The 23,255-nt window shown below is 44.0% G+C and overlaps 1 protein-coding gene across 2 annotated transcripts in view; it reads right to left on the bottom strand.

Moving 5' to 3' along the window:
• LOC141270906 (opsin-5-like) overlaps positions 1-13,097 on the bottom strand; it is a 99,847-nt gene extending 86,750 nt beyond the window's left edge. The window contains exon 1 of one of the 2 annotated variants that reach the window (XM_073681004.1): positions 12,927-13,097. Coding sequence is in view for 1 of the 2 variants with exons in the window: in XM_073681003.1 (XP_073537104.1) it covers positions 12,121-12,147 (27 nt within the window). In the remaining variant the exon portion in view is untranslated. Of the gene's footprint in view, positions 1-12,120; positions 12,801-12,926 lie in introns of those variants that run through there. The other variant, XM_073681003.1, reaches the window with a different exon arrangement.
• Positions 13,098-23,255: the final 10,158 nt, after the last annotated feature.

Raw genomic sequence — 23,255 nt, 5'->3', positions numbered from 1 at the left:
CAGCGGCAAGGTGACCCTAAATTGGGACGGTACCTATACTGCCTATATTAAAAACCTTACTGTATATCAAAGTTGAAGTAATGCATATAAAAGGGTAGACAAATAGGACCGGGTCCCAACTCCAGACCACCTAGGCCCGTGGTAAGCTACATATATACCAATCAGCTCAACAAAGGGCATGCCACACCCTTAAATTGCACAGAATGCAAACAAGTCAAAAAACCAGACAATGTGAACTGAGGTCTAAGATGGCAGACATACAAGAAACCGAGGCATGTTCACACTAGCAAAAAAGAAGCAAGACAAAAATATATCTCATACCCTACCATAATTATATATAAATGTAAAGCAAAATTGCATAATAAATATAGGGTACTTAGTGAACTATTTTTGATCAAAAAAAGTATACAAGCCGTCCCACCAGCGGCAAGGTGACCCTAAATTGGGACGGTACCTATACTGCCTATATTAAAAACCTTACTGTATATCAAAGTTGAAGTAATGCATATAAAAGGGTAGACAAATAGGACCGGGTCCCAACTCCAGACCACCTAGGCCCGTGGTAAGCTACATATATACCAATCAGCTCAACAAAGGGCATGCCACACCCTTAAATTGCACAGAATGCAAACAAGTCAAAAAACCAGACAATGTGAACTGAGGTCTAAGATGGCAGACATACAAGAAACAGAGGCATGTTCACACTAGCAAAAAAGAAGCAAGACAAAAATATATCTCATACCCTACCATAATTATATATAAATGTAAAGCAAAATTGCATAATAAATATAGGGTACTTAGTGAACTATTTTTGATCAAAAAAAGTATACAAGCCGTCCCACCAGCGGCAAGGTGACCCTAAATTGGGACGGTACCTATACTGCCTATATTAAAAACCTTACTGTATATCAAAGTTGAAGTAATGCATATAAAAGGGTAGACAAATAGGACCGGGTCCCAACTCCAGACCACCTAGGCCCGTGGTAAGCTACATATATACCAATCAGCTCAACAAAGGGCATGCCACACCCTTAAATTGCACAGAATGCAAACAAGTCAAAAAACCAGACAATGTGAACTGAGGTCTAAGATGGCAGACATACAAGAAACAGAGGCATGTTCACACTAGCAAAAAAGAAGCAAGACAAAAATATATCTCATACCCTACCATAATTATATATAAATGTAAAGCAAAATTGCATAATAAATATAGGGTACTTAGTGAACTATTTTTGATCAAAAAAAGTATACAAGCCGTCCCACCAGCGGCAAGGTGACCCTAAATTGGGACGGTACCTATACTGCCTATATTAAAAACCTTACTGTATATCAAAGTTGAAGTAATGCATATAAAAGGGTAGACAAATAGGACCGGGTCCCAACTCCAGACCACCTAGGCCCGTGGTAAGCTACATATATACCAATCAGCTCAACAAAGGGCATGCCACACCCTTAAATTGCACAGAATGCAAACAAGTAAAAAAACCAGACAATGTGAACTGAGGTCTAAGATGGCAGACATACAAGAAACAGAGGCATGTTCACACTAGCAAAAAAGAAGCAAGACAAAAATATATCTCATACCCTACCATAATTATATATAAATGTAAAGCAAAATTGCATAATAAATATAGGGTACTTAGTGAACTATTTTTGATCAAAAAAAGTATACAAGCCGTCCCACCAGCGGCAAGGTGACCCTAAATTGGGACGGTACCTATACTGCCTATATTAAAAACCTTACTGTATATCAAAGTTGAAGTAATGCATATAAAAGGGTAGACAAATAGGACCGGGTCCCAACTCCAGACCACCTAGGCCCGTGGTAAGCTACATATATACCAATCAGCTCAACAAAGGGCATGCCACACCCTTAAATTGCACAGAATGCAAACAAGTCAAAAAACCAGACAATGTGAACTGAGGTCTAAGATGGCAGACATACAAGAAACAGAGGCATGTTCACACTAGCAAAAAAGAAGCAAGACAAAAATATATCTCATACCCTACCATAATTATATATAAATGTAAAGCAAAATTGCATAATAAATATAGGGTACTTAGTGAACTATTTTTGATCAAAAAAAGTATACAAGCCGTCCCACCAGCGGCAAGGTGACCCTAAATTGGGACGGTACCTATACTGCCTATATTAAAAACCTTACTGTATATCAAAGTTGAAGTAATGCATATAAAAGGGTAGACAAATAGGACCGGGTCCCAACTCCAGACCACCTAGGCCCGTGGTAAGCTACATATATACCAATCAGCTCAACAAAGGGCATGCCACACCCTTAAATTGCACAGAATGCAAACAAGTCAAAAAACCAGACAATGTGAACTGAGGTCTAAGATGGCAGACATACAAGAAACAGAGGCATGTTCACACTAGCAAAAAAGAAGCAAGACAAAAATATATCTCATACCCTACCATAATTATATATAAATGTAAAGCAAAATTGCATAATAAATATAGGGTACTTAGTGAACTATTTTTGATCAAAAAAAGTATACAAGCCGTCCCACCAGCGGCAAGGTGACCCTAAATTGGGACGGTACCTATACTGCCTATATTAAAAACCTTACTGTATATCAAAGTTGAAGTAATGCATATAAAAGGGTAGACAAATAGGACCGGGTCCCAACTCCAGACCACCTAGGCCCGTGGTAAGCTACATATATACCAATCAGCTCAACAAAGGGCATGCCACACCCTTAAATTGCACAGAATGCAAACAAGTCAAAAAACCAGACAATGTGAACTGAGGTCTAAGATGGCAGACATACAAGAAACAGAGGCATGTTCACACTAGCAAAAAAGAAGCAAGACAAAAATATATCTCATACCCTACCATAATTATATATAAATGTAAAGCAAAATTGCATAATAAATATAGGGTACTTAGTGAACTATTTTTGATCAAAAAAAGTATACAAGCCGTCCCACCAGCGGCAAGGTGACCCTAAATTGGGACGGTACCTATACTGCCTATATTAAAAACCTTACTGTATATCAAAGTTGAAGTAATGCATATAAAAGGGTAGACAAATAGGACCGGGTCCCAACTCCAGACCACCTAGGCCCGTGGTAAGCTACATATATACCAATCAGCTCAACAAAGGGCATGCCACACCCTTAAATTGCACAGAATGCAAACAAGTCAAAAAAACAGACAATGTGAACTGAGGTCTAAGATGGCAGACATACAAGAAACAGAGGCATGTTCACACTAGCAAAAAAGAAGCAAGACAAAAATATATCTCATACCCTACCATAATTATATATAAATGTAAAGCAAAATTGCATAATAAATATAGGGTACTTAGTGAACTATTTTTGATCAAAAAAAGTATACAAGCCGTCCCACCAGCGGCAAGGTGACCCTAAATTGGGACGGTACCTATACTGCCTATATTAAAAACCTTACTGTATATCAAAGTTGAAGTAATGCATATAAAAGGGTAGACAAATAGGACCGGGTCCCAACTCCAGACCACCTAGGCCCGTGGTAAGCTACATATATACCAATCAGCTCAACAAAGGGCATGCCACACCCTTAAATTGCACAGAATGCAAACAAGTCAAAAAACCAGACAATGTGAACTGAGGTCTAAGATGGCAGACATACAAGAAACAGAGGCATGTTCACACTAGCAAAAAAGAAGCAAGACAAAAATATATCTCATACCCTACCATAATCAACTTTGATATACAGTAAGGTTTTTAATATAGGCAGTATAGGTACCGTCCCAATTTAGGGTCACCTTGCCGCTGGTGGGACGGCTTGTATACTTTTTTTGATCAAAAATAGTTCACTAAGTACCCTATATTTATTATGCAATTTTGCTTTACATTTATATATAATTATGGTAGGGTATGAGATATATTTTTGTCTTGCTTCTTTTTTGCTAGTGTGAACATGCCTCTGTTTCTTGTATGTCTGCCATCTTAGACCTCAGTTCACATTGTCTGTATATATACACTGCACAGCACCACTGCTCCTACCCTGTATATATACACTGCACAGTACCACTGCTCCTACCCTGTATATATACTGCATAGCACCACAGCTCCTACCCTGTATATATACACTGCACAGCACCACTGCTCCTACCCTGTATATATACACTGCACAGCACCACTGCTCCTACCCTGTATATATACACTCTGCAGCCCCACTGCTCCTACCCTGTATATATACACTGCGCAGCACCACTGCTCCTACCCTGTATATATACACTGCACAGCACCACTGCTCCTACCCTGTATATATACACTGCACAGCACCACTGCTCCTAACCTGTATATATACACTGCACAGCACCACTGATCCTACCCTGTATATATACACTGCACAGTACCACTGCTCCTACCCTGTATATATACTGCACAGCACCACTGCTCCTACCCTGTATATATATACTGCACAGCACCACTGCTCCTACCCTGTATATATACACTGCACAGTACCACTGCTCCTACCCTGTATATATACACTGCACAGCACCACTGCTCCTACCCTGTATATATACACTGCACAGCACCACTGCTCCTACCCTGTATATATACACTGCACAGCACTTCTCCTACCCTGTATATATACACTCTGCAGCCCCACTGCTCCTACCCTGTATATATACACTGCGCAGCACCACTGCTCCTACCATGTATATATACACTGCACAGCACCACTGCTCCTACCCTGTATATATACACTGCACAGCACCACTGCTCCTACCCTGTATATATACTGCTCAGCACCACTGCTCCTACCCTGTATATATACACTGCACAGCACCACTGCTCCTACCCTGTATATATACACTGCACAGCACCACTGCTCCTACCCTGTATATATACTGCTCAGCACCACTGCTCCTACCCTGTATATATACACTGCGCAGCACCACTGCTCCTACCCTGTATATATACACTGCACAGCACCACTGCTCCTACCCTGTATATATACACTGCACAGCACCACTGCTCCAACCCTGTATATATACACTGCACAGCACCACTGCTCCTACCCTGTATATATACACTGCACAGCACCACTGCTCCTACCCTGTATATATTCACTCTACAGCACCACTGCTCCTACCCTGTATATATACACTCTACAGCACCACTGCTCCTACCCTGTATATATACACTCTACAGCACCACTGCTCCTACCCTGTATATATACACTGCACAGCACCACTGCTCCTACCCTGTATATATACTGCATAGCACCACTGCTCCTACCCTGTATATATACACTGCACAGCACCACTGCTCCTACCCTGTATATATACACTGCACAGCACCACTGCTCCTACCCTGTATATACACACTCCACAGCACCACTGCTCCTACCCTGTATATACACACTGCACAGCACCACTGCTCCTACCCTGTATATATACACTGCACAGCACCACTGCTCCTACCCTGTATATATACACTGCGCAGCACCACTGCTCCTACCCTGTATATATACACTGCACAGCACCACTGCTCCTACCCTGTATATACACTGCACAGCACCACTGCTCCTACCCTGTATATATATACTGCACAGCCCCACTGCTCCTACCCTGTACATATACACTGCACAGCACCACTGCTCCTACCCTGTATATACACTGCACAGCACCACTGCTCCTACCCTGTATATATACTGCATAGCACCACTGCTCCTACCCTGTATATATACACTGCGCAGCACCACTGCTTCTACCCTGTATATATACACTGCACAGCACCACTGCTCCTACCCTGTATATATACACTCCACAGTACCACTGCTCCTACCCTGTATATATACACACTGCACAGCACCACTGCTCCTACCCTGTATATATACACTCTACAGCACCACTGCTCCTACCCTGTATATATACACTGCATAGCACCACTGCTCCTACCCTGTATATATACACTGCACAGCACCACTGCTCCTACCGTGTATATACACACTCTACAGCACCACTGCTCCTACCCTGTATATATACACTGCTCAGCACCACTGCTCTTACCCTGTATATATACACTGCACAGCACCACTGCTCCTACCCTGTATATATACACTGCACAGTACCACTGCTCCTAACCTGTATATATACACTGCACAGCACCACTGCTCCTATCCTGTATATATACACTGCACAGTACCACTGCTCCTACCCTGTATATATACTGCACAGCACCACTGCTCCTACCCTGTATATGTATACTGCACAGCCCCACTGCTCCTACCCTGTATATATACACTGCACAGTACCACTGCTCCTACCCTGTATATATACACTGCACAGCACCACTGCTCCTACCCTGTATATATACACTCTGCAGCCCCACTGCTCTTACCCTGTATATATACACTGCGCAGCACCACTGCTCCTACCCTGTATATATACACTGCACAGCACTTCTCCTACCCTGTATATATACACTCTGCAGCCCCACTGCTCCTACCCTGTATATATACACTGCGCAGCACCACTGCTCCTACACTGTATATATACACTGCACAGCACCACTGCTCCTACCCTGTATATATACACTGCACAGCACCACTGCTCCTACCCTGTATATATACTGCTCAGCACCACTGCTCCTACCCTGTATATATACACTGCACAGCACCACTGCTCCTACCCTGTATATATACACTGCACAGCACCACTGCTCCTACCCTGTATATATACACTGCACAGCACCACTGCTCCTACCCTGTATATATACTGCTCAGCACCACTGCTCCTACCCTGTATATATACACTGCACAGCACCACTGCTCCTACCCTGTATATATACACTGCACAGCACCACTGCTCCAACCCTGTATATATACACTGCACAGCACCACTGCTCCTACCCTGTATATATACACTGCACAGCACCACTGCTCCTACCCTGTATATATACACTGCACAGCACCACTGCTCCTACCCTGTATATATACACTCTACAGCACCACTGCTCCTACCCTGTATATATACACTCTACAGCACCACTGCTCCTACCCTGTATATATACACTCTACAGCACCACTGCTCCTACCCTGTATATATACACTGCACAGCACCACTGCTCCTACCCTGTATATATACTGCATAGCACCACTGCTCCTACCCTGTATATATACACTGCACAGCACCACTGCTCCTACCCTGTATATACACACTCCACAGCAGCACCACTGCTCCTACCCTGTATATACACACTGCACAGCACCACTGCTCCTACCCTGTATATATACACTGCACAGCACCACTGCTCCTACCCTGCATATATACACTGCGCAGCACCACTGCTCCTACCCTGTATATACACACTCTACAGCACCACTGCTCCTACCCTGTATATATACACTCTACAGCACTACTGCTCCTACCATGTATATATACACTGCACAGCACCACTGCTCCTACCCTGTATATACACACTGCACAGCACCACTGCTCCTACCCTGTATATATACACTCTACAGCACCACTGCTCCTACCCTGTATATATACACTGCACAGCACCACTGCTTCTACCATGTATATATACACTCTACAGCACCACTGCTCCTACCCTGTATATATATACACTGCACAGCACCACTGCTCCTACCCTGTATATATACACTGCACAGCACCACTGCTCCTACCCTGTATATATACACTGCACAGCACCACTGCTCCTACCCTGTATATATACACTGCACAGCACCACTGCTCCTACCCTGTATATATACACTGCACAGTACCACTGCTCCTACCCTGTATATATACACTGCACAGCACCACTGCTCCTACCCTGTATATGTACACTGCACAGCACCATTGCTCCTACCCTGTATATACACTGCACAGCACCACTGCTCCTACCCTGTATATATACACTGCACAGTACCACTGCTCCTACCCTGTATATATACACTGCACAGTACCACTGCTCCTACCCTGTATATATACACTGCACAGCACCACTGCTCCTACCCTGTATATATACACTGCACAGCACCACTGCTCCTACCCTGTATATATACACTGCACAGCACCACTGCTCCTACCCTGTATATATACACTGCTCAGCACCACTGCTCCTACCCTGTATATATACACTGCTCAGCACCACTGCTCCTACCCTGTATATATACACTGCACAGTACCACTGCTCCTACCCTGTATATATACACTGCACAGCACCACGGCTCCTACCCTGTATATATACACTGCACAGCACCACTGCTCCTACCCTGTATATATACACTCTGCAGCCCCACTGCTCCTACCCTGTATATATACACTGCACAGCACCACTGCTCCTACCCTGTATATATACACTGCACAGCACCACTGCTCCTACCCTGTATATATACTCTGCACAGCACCACTGCTCCTACCCTGTATATATACACTGCACAGCACCACTGCTCCTACCCTGTATATATACACTGCACAGCACCACTGCTCCTACCCTGTATATATACTCTGCACAGCACCACTGCTCCTACCCTGTATATATACACTGCACAGCACAACTGCTCCTACCCTGTATATATACACTGCACAGCACCACTGCTCCTACCCTGTATATACACTGCACAGCTCCACTGCTCCTACCCTGTATATATACACTGCACAGCACCACTGCTCCAGTCCTGTATATATATACACTGCACAGCACCACTGCTCCTACCCTGTATATACACTGCACAGCACCACTGCTCCTACCCTGTATATACACTGCACAGCACCACTGCTCCTACCCTGTATATATACACTGCACAGCACCACTGCTCCTACCCTGTATATATACACTGCACAGCACCACTGCTCCTACCCTGTATATATACACTGCACAGCACCACTGCTCCTACCCTGTATATATACACTGCACAGCACCACTGCTTCTACCCTGCATATATACACTGCACAGTACCACTGCTCCTACCGTGTATATATACACTGCACAGCACCACTACTCCTACCCTGTATATATACACTCTGCAGCCCCACTGCTCCTACCCTGTATATATACACTGCACAGCACCACTGCTCCTACCCTGTATATATACACTGCACAGCACCACTGCTCCTACCCTGTATATATACACTGCACAGCACCACTGCTCCTACCCTGTATATATACACTGCACAGCACCACTGCTCCTACCCTGTATATACACACTGCACAGCACCACTGCTCCTACCCTGTATATATACACTGCATAGCACCACTGCTCCTACCATGTATATATACACTGCTCAGCACCACTGCTTCTACCCTGCATATATACACTGCACAGTACCACTGCTCCTACCCTGTATATATACACTGCACAGCACCACTACTCCTACCCTGTATATATACACTCTGCAGCCCCACTGCTCCTACCCTGTATATATACACTGCACAGCACCACTGCTCCTACCCTGTATATATACACTCTGCAGCCCCACTGCTCCTACCCTGTATATATACACTGCACAGCACCACTGCTACTACCATGTATACAGTATATACACTGCTCAGCACCACTGCTTCAACCCTGTATATATACACTGCACAGTACCACTGCTCCTACCCTGTATATATACACTGCACAGCACCACTACTCCTACCCTGTATATATACACTGCACAGCACCACTGCTTCTACCCTGTATATAAACACTGCACAGCACCACTGCTCCTACCCTGTATATACACTGCACAGCACCACTGCTTGTACCCTGTATATATACACTGCACAGCACCACTGCTCCTACCCTGTATATATACACTGCACAGCACCACTGCTCCTACCCTGTATATGTACACTGCACAGCACCATTGCTCCTACCCTGTATATACACTGCACAGCACCACTGCTCCTACCCTGTATATATACACTGCACAGTACCACTGCTCCTACCCTGTATATATACACTGCACAGTACCACTGCTCCTACCCTGTATATATACACTGCACAGCACCACTGCTCCTACCCTGTATATATACACTGCACAGCACCACTGCTCCTACCCTGTATATATACACTGCACAGCACCACTGCTCCTACCCTGTATATATACACTGCTCAGCACCACTGCTCCTACCCTGTATATATACACTGCTCAGCACCACTTCTCCTACCCTGTATATATACACTGCACAGTACCACTGCTCCTACCCTGTATATATACACTGCACAGCACCACGGCTCCTACCCTGTATATATACACTGCACAGCACCACTGCTCCTACCCTGTATATATACTCTGCACAGCACCACTGCTCCTACCCTGTATATATACACTGCACAGCACCACTGCTCCTACCCTGTATATATACACTGCACAGCACCACTGCTCCTACCCTGTATATATACACTGCACAGCACCACTGCTCCTGTCCTGTTGTCAGAGAAGCGTCAATATTGGTTTAGTATTTTCAATATTACTATGGCCAAATAAAAATAAAAATAAATATTGGAAAACCTGTTTAAATTGTTTATCCCAAGTAATTCCCTCTCCTCTGGATAGGGGATAACTGTCCAATCGCTGGAGATCCGACTGTTGGGACCCCCATGATCCCGAGAATCGGAGCTCTGTAGAGCACCATGTAAATGGAGCTGTGGCTGATCATACGCACTGTGGCACCATTCACATGCGGCTCTTCAAATAACTCCTTTTAGGAGAGCGAGGGGCACGACAAAGTAAAGCAGAATTCACTGATCGGGGGTAATGAGTGCTAGGGTACGTGCACACGATCAATAATTACTGCGTGTAATTTGCAGCGGCCAGATGTTACAGCATAGTGGATGGGATTTGTAGAAGTCCCTTGCCCACGATGCGTTTCCATGCACCTGCGTATCACCCGCGGACACGAACATGCGACGCGTCTTTCCAGACCACAGCATGGCAATTTCTTTTACGGAGACGCTAGTCTAGTCTAGTTCTATCAGTGTAATGTATAGGATGGAGTGAATCCGCATGTGTTCAATGAACACATGTGGATTCACCTGCGTGCAGCGCTTTGGAATCAGCATAAAGTATACTGCGTTCAAAGCGCTGCCAATACCAAACGTGTGCACATACCATTATAGTATGTGGGCTAGTGGGGTTTGTGTGGCAGAGCTGCTTTTTTGACCCAGACCAGCCCTGACTACCAGCCACATCAGTGCCCACATTATACTACAAGCCACATCAGTGCCCACATTATACTACAAGCCACATCAGTGCCCACATTATACTACCAGCCACATCAGTGCCCACATTATACTACCAGCCACATCAGTGCACATATATACTACCAGCCACAAAAGTGCCCACATCATATTATGAGCCACGAGTCAGTGCCTATATAATGCTACCATCACATCAACATCTAATTAAAAGTGCAGGAACATATCAATAGGGCCATTGTTGTATCAGCTCTACTAGTTTCCATATTATTGCCCTTGTGATCACCTAAGAGGTTGGTGTAAAAGTCTTATCCATAGTGTTCATATGTTAGTGCCAGCGCCAGAACAGCAGTGAGTAGTACGGTGGCTTAGTGGTTAGCACTGCAGCCTTGCAGCGCTGGGGTCCTGGGTTCAAATCCCACCAAGGACAACATCTGCAAGGAGTTTGTATGTTCTCCCTGTGTTTGTGTGGGTTTCCTCTGGGTTCTCCGATTTCCTCCCACACTCCAAAGACATAATGATAGGGAATGTAAATTGTGAGCCCCAATGGGGACAGTGATGATCATATCTGTAATGTGCTGTGGAATTAATGGTGCTATATAAGCAAGTAAAATAAAATAAATCACACTGATCTACAGTAGAGCTCGGTGATCCCTCTTATCAGGAAAGTCATCCCACTTTTACCCTATAAACAGCTGAAAAAAGTAGTTGTATCCTAGGATGCCGATCATCTCAGGGGATTGCTTCTCTGCATAAATATTGGATTTATCGTGCACATAAAAGCAGTGATTCTGAAAATCATTGCCGTGCATGCATTTCCTTTCTATAGCAGTGCAGTTTCTCCCAGATTCAGTGCAGGGGACCGTCACCCCTTACAGGTAGCCGGAGGATTCTGCATCTGTATCTCGCCAGAGATCATAGGGGGGCTGAATACAAACAATCACTTAAAATGCAAGTTTCCAAGATTTACCTTCTTGAATGGAGGCACCGGGGTCATGGGGGCTGCACAAGTTTAATCCTCCATGGTGGAAGTTGAGCAGTACATGGTGTTGTGTGCAGACCGCTCAGGGTCTCAGCAGCTGCTGAGATAGAAGAGCAGATTGCTGGATTTTCTGGGGTCCATTGGAAGGGTTCCTGCAGGATCACAAGTGCAGAACGTGCTTCATCCAGCAGCCTCCACCGCAGCGCTGCTCTCTGAGAGTAGTGGCCATCACCCTGTGCACGGCAGATTGATTTCTACAAGGATGTCGCTGTCAGCTGCTCATCCAGAAGAAAGCACCGGTGTGACAAGGAAGGGGGGGACTCACCGGCTGCTGCAGAACCTCTTGTTCATTAATTGACCGGTGATCAGAGATGGAATAATCTATGAGTAAATGTGATAAAATGCTACAACGACCTCAGCAGGATAAAAAAAAATGGAATGGCACGAGATTTCACAGCTTTGGTAGAAGCACTGACTCTGATCTGTTCCTAGGCTCTGTCTCTTGCAGGAGAAACATTATACAGTAATGCATATGGTATAACATCACCCCCCACAAGAGATCTATACGGTATTCTCTGACTGTCTGATAATCCAAAATATCTGATAATCACACACATAGACAGTAAAGCTGAAAAAAAGAGACCATAAAGCTGCAATTCATCCTTCATGTGACTTCATGACATCACGTGACACTGGTGACATCACTCCTCTCCAGCGATGACATCACCGCTTGTCACAATCTTAGTGATAATGTACAGAAGGGATGTAACTGCGGTATTAAAGGGTATACCTACTTCTATCCTCTGCCTCCTGGGTCAGGCTCTGGCTGCTCTGGCAGATCTTCTCATCATTTTCGGAAGAGGACAAAACATCTCAGCAGGAGGTCCGCGGTTCACTGCAATCAACAACAGCAACAGAAGATGTTTCCACTAAGCAGAATCCAACCGTACTGATTACAAAACTAGAACATTAAGGTTTACCTACCGAAGCTGAAAGTCTCAGCAGTACGTCTCACAGCTGAAGGTTGGGTACAATTGCATCTAATCTAGACAATCCTCTGTGAGCGAAACAGACTGATACATTGTAACAAACTATCAGGACAAGAGAGAAGAGATTGGTGCTGCTGTGTTTGGCGCTCAGGATTAATAAAGAGCATCTAAACTGGATACAATTGCAACAAACCCTCAGCTGAAAGTACAGGAGATTTATTTTACTATGTAGGACATTTAATTCTGCACATTATCATCACTGTCCCCATTGGGGCTCACAATCTAAGTCCCTATCAGTATGTCTTTGGAGTATGGGTGGAAACCAAAGAACCCAGAGGAAACCCATGCAAACTCCTTGCAGATGTTGTTGTCCTTGGTGGGATTTGAACCTAGGACTCCAGCATTGCAAAGCAACAGTGCTAACCACTGAGCCAATGTTTTCATGTACTAACACTTGAAAATGGTTAGTATTAGAAACAAAAGAGCTGATTCATCAAACAGATGGTGCCAGAATTTTGTAGTAAAACATCTTGAAATTATGCAACATTTTTGTATAATTCTTTTGCAGCTTTTTGGCATTTTTATGCAAGTTCTACCAACTGTTTGAAAAGTTGGCTGAGCGAGGAACGATAATCAAAATCGATGCCACAAAAGTGTAAGTTCTGTCAGAAATGTACTCTAGTCCATGGTAAGAAGACAACTCTTCCCAGAACGCAGATCACCAGAAACTGAACAAGCAGAGAAAATTCTGGACATGATTCCCTACAGTGTCAGCGCCCGGCAATAACCATCATGGAGGGTCCCTCGCTGTGGCCATAATTCCCTTCCATTGCTCCTCAGAATCGTCCGGGGATACTTGTAATGGAAATCTATGTTTTGTCTTTGTCTGGTGCATGGCAGCTTAAAGATGTTCCAAATTAATTGATAGGTTTTGAAGGGGGGAGTAGGCTAGTTGCTGTGGGCCAGAACCAAGATCTCTTTGCCCTGAATCCCCTCTTCTAAACAGGAATCTGACTTGCGTGTGATGTGCTGTGGGATTCGTTCTGTACTCATTTGTTGTTCGGGAGGCCGTGTTGCCTCCCCATCCATGGGACCACATAACAGGAGACCTTAGGTCCGGTGTAGCAGGTTCAGCTTTACTGTGCAATTCGGATACATGTGGTTGCAGCACAGAGAATGAGACAGAGTCCCCTGCGGTTGATGTTCCCTTTGTCCAGTGTACTATCAGTTCTTGTCTCTGTTCTGCCCAACCTGCCCCCACCTCAACAGCTTCTGTTGGTCTGTTGGTATCAGGGGCACAATCTTTACCTCTTGCTGTGACCCGCCCGGCCTTTTCCTCACAGACATGGAATCCAATGCCTCTTCTGGGCCCTAGACGCAAGACTGCCCTGGGATCTGTGCAAAACTTTGGATGTGTCCTCATACTGTTTTTGGAGGCTTATAACGGACAGGACCCTTCGCTGCTGCTGCATCCACTGAACTTGAACCTGTCACTGTCTGAAACTTCCTAACTTCACTCCTGAAGCAGGAAGTGCTTCCCCTTTTAATCTGATCTAACCCCTCCCAATATGTGGGCTAGTCCCAAACTATATCTTATTCTGACTACTGCAAACTGTATCCCTATGCCGTCCACTGGTTCCCCTATAGACAGCCCTCCCAAATCCCCTGGGGACGGCCTTGAGGTAAAACCTCCAGGAAAAATGCAGATTTATATAAGAACACAAACATAAAACATTAATAGACATATTATACCATTTAACTTTTCTTGTTTTGGCGTTTTCTTCTACCCCTTTACATGTGCTCGCCTCTATAGACATATTATACCATTTAACTTTTCTTGTTTTGGCGTCTTCTTCTACCCCTTTACATGTGCTCGCCTCTTAAAGGAGTTGTCCATGCTTGGGACAACAGTCTGCAGTAACTTTATGTGACTGCAAACTGCTGACTTGGTCTGTGTGATGTGCGCAATGATAATGCGCTCTCTGCTGTCGGCTCAGATCAGCAGTACCGAGTCGGCAACAGAGCGCGTTGTCAAAATAGTCGGTGTGCAGCGACCAATGCCACCCCCACAAGTGACAGCACTGTTTTTTGCACACTGAATATTCTGACGACGCGCTTTGTTGCCGGCTCGTTACTGCTGTACTGAGCCAACAACAGAGAGCGCACTATCATTGCGCACAGTGCGCAGGGACTAGCCTAGTCCCTGAAACAAAGGTCACTCGTGAAGCTTTGTTTCAGGGGGTAGGGACTGCGGCAGTGAACACCGCCTCTGCCCCCTGATGATGCTTTGTTTAAGTATCCCAGCATTCACAGGAATTCTCAAATGAAGCATCATCAAAAAGGAAGTAGGAGAAAAAATGGAAAAGCAGATAGTGCAGTTAGCGAAGGATAGGGAATTTTTAATGCAAGTGTATTAGAAAATAGTTTAGATTATGGCATTAAATAGATAGGGATTTAGGATGAAAATTTATTTGGATTTCGGATCACCCCTTCAAGTCAGATTTATATTGTTTGTACTGATCCAATGTATCAAATACATTTTCATTGTCGTTTTACAAGTTTTTAAAAGACTGTGGGGCTGAATCATCGAGGCTGGTGATTTATACATAAGGTGCGCAGAATTAATTAAAGGGCATGTTTGTAAGTGTCATTTTAGCAGATATTCTGAGAATTACAGAAAAAGCATATGAAAAACATAATGTACATTTAAGGTGAACGTTAACAACCTGCAGAGAAACAGTGCTAACTGGAGCAGGAGCTTTCTTATTAGTTCTGCTGCCTAGACAGATAATTGATTAAAGCAAATATGGATGGTGCCACCACACCCTGCGGGCACTAAGATATATGCCAGCGTGTAATACTTTTACTATTTTGTATTTATACATTTGAGAGCTACATTTTGAGAATTTTGAGAAGTACAGGAAATCTATTAGCTGATCCGCTGTGGTCTCACAGCCATATATAAGATGTAGGATAATGGGGTGCACAAAAAAACAGGTGTCTGGGCACTGAGGGGCACAACTTCAGCAGACAAGGTATGTCTGCACCTCCACTGTGACTTGCCAGCCATCTCCCCTCCCCACTGTACATTGGGGTCTGTCTCTGCCATGTTCAGGGACTGTTCTGCATCAATCCAAATAAATGTTAATTCATTTTAATTTAATTGCTTTTGCCTGTGAATTAGAGCGACGCAGAGTCGTCCCGGGAAGAGGGTGGCAGATGTGGTGTCGGCCCCCTCTCTTTGCCTGCTCTGCTTTGTGTGATGTAGCTGGAATATGAAATATCTGGGGTGGTAAAAATAATAAATTAACTCCTCATTTACTAAGGTGTGAGAGCGAACAGCGCATTATTAAAGGAGGATTCTACTATTATCAGTTATTACAACATGTAGAAGATACGGACACGTGAGTCTGTGGCCTGGGGATCTCTAGCTGGTGCAAAACTCCACCCGCACGCTGTCTGAAAATGCTAGGAGTTGTAGTTTTGGAAAAGCTGTAAGGCAATCACATCACTTGAAGACCTTGAAACCTAAAAATCGGTCATCCCTAGTGCTGAAGAGGAGCTCATATGCGCTTTATGTTTAATTTTCCAAGATCTCTGCTTGCTGTCAGTTGATGGAAACCTCCTCATCTACATCTTAGTGTGAAGATAATATCTCCTCTGCCCTTTTCTGTATTCCTGACATGTTGTGGTAATAAATATTCCATGCAGTGTTAGGGCGGGTTCACACCAGCGTATTTTTATGGTCCGTATACGGTCCGCAATACCCGGACTGGCAGCGAGTCTCCCAACCCAAACTTACAACCTCATGGACACACATGAGGGTGTAAATTCAGCTCGGGAGACCCACCGCCAGTCCACGGTCTTCACTGGTCCACTGAGTAAGACCCACCGTGTTCACTGGTCTTACTCAATGTTACACCTCTGTAATTAAATGCTATGTTCACACTACAATTCTGCCACACCTTCACACTACAATTCTGCCACACCTTCACACTACAATTCTGCCACACCTTCACACTACAATTCTGCCACACCTTTGTGGCTCCATCAGAGTTTCCGGCTCGAGCCCTGAAAAACAAGATTAGCACAGCTCCCCCGATAGAGCTATTAAATAAAATGAGGCAGGCTAGATAACTTTGTGCTCCATATTTTGATCTCAGCTCTGGCGGTGTCCAACTTTTTTGATGGACAAAAAAATAAGGTCTACTATGCTTTTCTAGCTTAAAAAAAAAAAAAAAAAGGAACGGAGGCCCAGCGGAGCAGAAAGTGACTTACTCAACCTCATTATAGTCAACGGCTCCATCGGGGTTCTGTCCGAATGTCGTTTTTCAGTGCTTGAGATGCAGCCACACACATGTGGCAGAAAAGCATAATGTGAACATGGTCTAACATACTAAGCTGCTCCTGTGTAATGCTGCCACTTCCCAAATAAACCAGCACTGAGCCCGTGGTTATGATAACGGAGCCCCATAGCTTCTGACTTATGGACAGTACAAGATCACACAGCTAGTTACACACAGTGGAAAAATAAGACACATTTTATATTATTCATGAATAGGTTGTCGACATTAAAAATTACAGGGACCACATTCATATTACTGGGAAGGGGCATAGCAAGAACAAGACTTACAGGGTTATTATCACGTTGTGTCTTGAGCAGCTCAGAGGAATGAGGGCTCCTCAGTTTCCTTACTTCATGGTTTCTGGGAGGGCGGGCTCTCTTCCTTGACTAACAGCTCTGCTGAAAAGCAGAGCTGTAGTATTAGTAGAAATAAAAAGCTCAGCACAAGTTCTGCTGTAACACATTCAGCTATCAAGCACAGAGATCTGGCTGTGATTATGAGACCTGCTGTGAAAGCTGCCGAGCTGGTGATTTATAACTGCATCTCTTCAGAAGCTGTGAGGGAAAAGAGTGGGGTGAGCAGCTAACTACTGTATAAAAATCAATGGGGTTGAGAGAGGTGGCTGGAATGTTACAAGATACCTCCTCTCTTGGAATGTAACTACTGCACACTCTCAGCCAGGGTCTGGAGGCAGAGCTCCATGGAAACCAGCTGTAGAAAAGAAAAAAGCTGACAGTGCAGGAGAATGACAACAGACAGAAAAAGCAAGTAAATTCCAAACTTTCTTATTTTCACGCTAAGTAATAAAAGCAATTTAAGAATTTGAGATCACCCTTTAAATTGGCTTTTTTTTTTGGGGGGGGGGGGGGTGGAATGGATGGAAGTCTTATCCTATATAACACTTTACCTTCCTTCTTGTTCTGATCCTGCAGCTACAAATTTGCAGGTTGTTATTGGAAATAGTTCAAGCATTGGCTGTCAGACACCCCTCTAACACCTTAGATGAATGTCTATAATACAGGGGGCTGTTAGCTTTTCCTACAATATATGACTATACAGCGCATGGTATAAAGGTGAATGCAGATAACCAGACACTGAACAAGCAGAGAAGATTTCTAGACATGATTCCCTGCTATGTAACTGGTATGGAGGGTCCCCCTGGCTGTGCACACAATCCCCGTCCTTTTGTTCTGCAGAATCGTCCGAGGTCACCTTTGACGTAATGGAAATCTATGTTTTGTCTTTATAAATGTTTTCTTTTCTGACAAACATCTGACTTGGATATAGAACTGGACGATCTCCACCAAGACGCTGCTGATGGTAATATCTAATCCCCTCCATCTATTAATAACTGGAGCTGCCGTTGATCTAAATATTAATCGCTATATAAAGGTTCTGCATCTTTCTAAAATGCTCAGAGACTGATTCAGCATTTGTGATTTTTTTTAAGTTACTTTCCTTTTGTTCGTCTTGTGGTATTCGCTGACGTTTTTTACGCCAAAATCATCAAAATGAGAAGAAATAGATGGGAAGAACAGGTAAAATTCCATAGAAAAGTCGGTACTTGCATTAACATCAAGACATACAAAAAAGGTAAAAACGTTTAAAAATGCATCAAAACAAGACGGGATAGTCAGAATAGACAATAAAATAGCCAAAACTCTAGCTGCAAAAGGATATATAGATAATTCCATTATCCCACTGATGAACAGATATTGCACAAAACATAGAACTGGAAATATCAAAAATTATACATCCACATACAGGTAATAAACGTTCAATGTGATGACATAATCTAGTCATCTGCAAATGTTTGACAAACATAAGCATAGGCTTAAAAGTCTCCTCATATTGGCATGCCAATCAATGAGATTTCTGAAATCTCATGCACACTGGGGTTTTTTTCCGCACATAATTTGAGCCATGCTGTGTTTTTTTCCCAGATGCAGCATGTCAATTCTTTCAGCGGTTTGCAGCGCTTCATTTGAATGGGTGAAAAATTAAAGTAAAAACACTGCAAAAAACATGCTATTCATAGTGTTTTTCTTGCCACCACTGTTTTTTGCTGCAAAAACACAACATGTGAACGAACATACCCTAAGCTTTCTCACACATTTAATTACCAAATAAGGGTGGGCAGAGATATGAGGGAAAAATGCGTGTTTGATAAGCAGGATATTCCAATTCTTGGCTATCATCCCTTCAATTTCCCTCCATTTCTTATTGTAGGTAGTGAACAGATCCAATCTTCTCTTGGTAGGTGTGAATTAAGGCTTTAATTCTTGATGATTGCAATGACTCTCTTGGTTTAACTTCTCACTTTGTGGGATCTCGGGCATGTAATTTAAAGTTACTATTCACACTGCAGTTCCTTCTGAGACCCAGAAATTGTCCATTTCATAGATGAGTTGGGTGAAAACTGCGGTGCGGTAGAAGGCTGTCGGTGGCATTTTTATTCTTACAGAAGGAGGTTGTCTGAAGTTTGTCATCCTCAATGAACATCTTCAGGTCCAGAACTTCTATAGCAACTTTGGAGAAACAGGAGGCTAAGAAGATTTTCCAAGGTTTATTGTTAAGTTTATCAATGAAATCTGCCCTTGAAAGAAATAAGAATGTTATTATCTAGGAGTCAGATAAAGGGGGGTGGATGTTATGCTATGGCCTATTGTACATTGTATCACTACAGGTGAAATGTATCAGAATGTTTAGCTCCTACAGCATTGTCTACACCAATAGACTGTAACAAACCTCCAGCTGCTTGTAGGACAGACGTTATTAATAAAGGTGACCATATTGGTTGTCACACATCTTTCTCCCATGAAATCATTATTAGAAATAATTGACCAGAATTTAGATATGTAACACAGCGCGCCGCCATCTCCATATTCCTGTAAATAATCCATTTACATCCCCCCGCTGATTGCTGCCCTTGTCTGTGGATGAGTATAGAGGATTTTACATGTTGGAGACCAATAAAGAGAAATCAGTTGGCTCTTGTGATTATTGACCAATTGCCAGGTGACATCAGTGCCACTTACACATGAGCGAGTACTGCGGCTTTTATCACGTGCCAAACAGTAGAGACCTCAGCTATGGTGTCAGTGAGGATGGAGCACATGTCCCCAGGTCTATAATGTCCCCAAATGTGTAGTCACGTGAGATCAGGGAGACAAAGAGTCTGACAATCCCAAATTTAATGTTCACCTGGATACAAACATTCAGCAATGTAATCTGATTCCGGCACCGCTTATTACATTAAAGGGTAACTCTAGTAAAACACCTAAGTCCACCAACACTTTAAGGCTACGTTACTACGATGAGTTTTTGGTGATTTTTTTACGCTGCATATTTTTAAAAAAAAATGCAAGTAACTTATTTTACTTAATGGGTGCAGAATATCTGCAACATCAAAAACTCACCAAAATCTAAGACTAAGACTTTCATGAAATCCACACACTACTGTACCAGCTAGTCCTCTATTACTGCTGACAACCAGCCTCTATAACATGTCTGAGAGGTTGTCACAACCCGCGGCCCAGTTACTAACATCAATGGTATAATATAGTAGCAAGATTGCGATCATATATTAGATCCACACACACACTACTCACTGCTGACAACCAGACTCTATGTTATGTCTGAGAGGTTGTCACAGCCCCGCCACCCGTTACTTTCTCATCTATTACTGACTCCATTAGAGAGATCAGAGGGCTGGGGGGTAGAGTCGGTTCTAATATTTGGCTTTGACATAAGACTGTCTCCATTAACTCACACCACCATAATAATCAGACGAGTGCTATTTTTTATCGTATACAACTGGGACCAAAGACATGTTATGTTTTTTTTCTCATACCGATTCAGCATGAGAAAAAAATTACAATATGCTGCGATTTGATGTGCAAATCGAACAAGACTCATCTATTCAAGTCTATAGATGCGTGGAAATCATAGGACTGCTCTCTGGTGACATCTGAGTGCAGTCAGATTTCCTCTGACTCACAGAATGGAGAAGATGGAGAAATTCTGTTCTCCATCTTCTCCTCGTATTGCGCTCCGATTCTCGCATCAGAGAGAATTGGATCACACTATGCTGACACTCAGATCAGAGTTTGATCAGAATGTCATTAGTATAATCGACCCGATTCTCTTGAATCAGGAAGCTCAGAATACAGATAACTACACTGCTCAAAAAAATAAAGGGAACACTCGCATAACACATCCTAGATCTGAATGAATGAAATATTCTCATTGAATACTTTGTTCTGTACAAAGTTGAATGTGCTGACAACAAAATCACACAAAAATCAATGGAAATCAAATGTATTAACCAATGGAGGCCTGGATTTGGAGTCACCCCCAAAATTAAAGTGGAAAAACACACTACAGGCTGATCCAACTTTGATGTAATGTCCTTAAAACAAGTCAAAATGAGGCTCAGTATTGTGTGTGGCCTCCACGTGCCTGTATAACCTCCCTACAATGCCTGGGCATGCTCCTGATGAGGTTGCGGATGGTCTCCTGTGGGATCTCCTCCCAGACCTGAACTAAAGCATCTGCCAACTCCTGGACAGTCTGTGGTGCAACGTGACGTTGGTGGATGGAGCGAGACATGATGTCCCAGATGTGCTCAATCGGATTCAGGTCTGGGGAACGGGCGGGCCAGTCCATAGCTTCAATGCCTTCATCTTGCAGGAACTGCTGACACACTCCAGCCACATGAGGTCTGGCATTGTCCTGCATTAGGAGGAACCCAGGGCCAACATCTCCAGCATATGGTCTCACAAGGGGTCTGAGGATCTCATCTCGGTACCTAATGGCAGTCAGGCTACCTCTGGCGAGCACATGGAGGGCTGTGCGGCCCTACAAAGAAATGCCACCCCATACCATTACTGACCCACTGTCAAACCGGTCATGCTGAAGGATGTTGCAAACAGCAGATCGCTCTCCACAGCATCTCCAGACTCTGTCACATGTGCTCAGTGTGACCCTGCTTTCATCTGTGAAGAGCACAGGGCACCAGTAGCGACTTTGCCAATCCTGGTGTTCTGTGGCAAATGCCAAGCGTCCTGCACGGTGTTGGGCTGTGAGCACAACCCCCATCTGTGGGCATCGGGCCCACATACCACCCTCATGGAGTTGGTTTCTAGCCGTTTGTGCAGACACATGCACATTTGTGGCCTGCTGGAGGTCATTTTGCAGGGCTCTGGCAGTGCTCCTCCTGTTCCTCCTTGAACAAAGGCGGAGGTAGTGGTCCTGCTGCTGGGTTGTTGCCCTCCTACAGCCCCCTTCACGTCTCCTGGTGTACTGGCCTGTCTCCTGGTGGCGCCTCCAGCCTCTGGACACTACGCTGACAGACACAGCAAACCTTCTTGCCATAGCTCGCATTGATGTGCCATCCTGGATGAGCTGCACTACCTGAGCAACTTCTGTGGGTTGTAGAGTCCGTCTCATGCTACCACGAGTGTGAAAGCACAACCAACATTCAAAAGTGACCAAAACAGCAGCCAGAAAGCAGTGGTACTGAGATGTGGTCTGTGGTCCCCACCTGCCGAACCACTCCTTTATTGAGGGTGTCTTGATAATTGCCAATAATTTCCATCTATTGTCTATTCCATTTGCACAACAGCATGTGAAATTGATTGTCAATCAGTGTTGCTTCCTAAGTGGACAGTTTGATTTCACAGAAGTTTGATTTACTTGTAGTTATATTCTGCTGTTTAAGTGTTCCCTTTATTTTTTTGAGCAGTGTATATACAGGTGCATCTTGTAGCATCGGCGTCTCTGCCCC

The sequence above is a fragment of the Phyllobates terribilis genome, unplaced genomic scaffold (assembly GCF_046119375.1).
Source record: "Phyllobates terribilis strain yellow unplaced genomic scaffold, ASM4611937v1 Scaffold_5__5_contigs__length_657084704, whole genome shotgun sequence".
Classification (NCBI taxonomy): domain Eukaryota; kingdom Metazoa; phylum Chordata; class Amphibia; order Anura; family Dendrobatidae; genus Phyllobates; species Phyllobates terribilis.
This window is presented reverse-complemented; position numbering and strand designations above follow the sequence as displayed.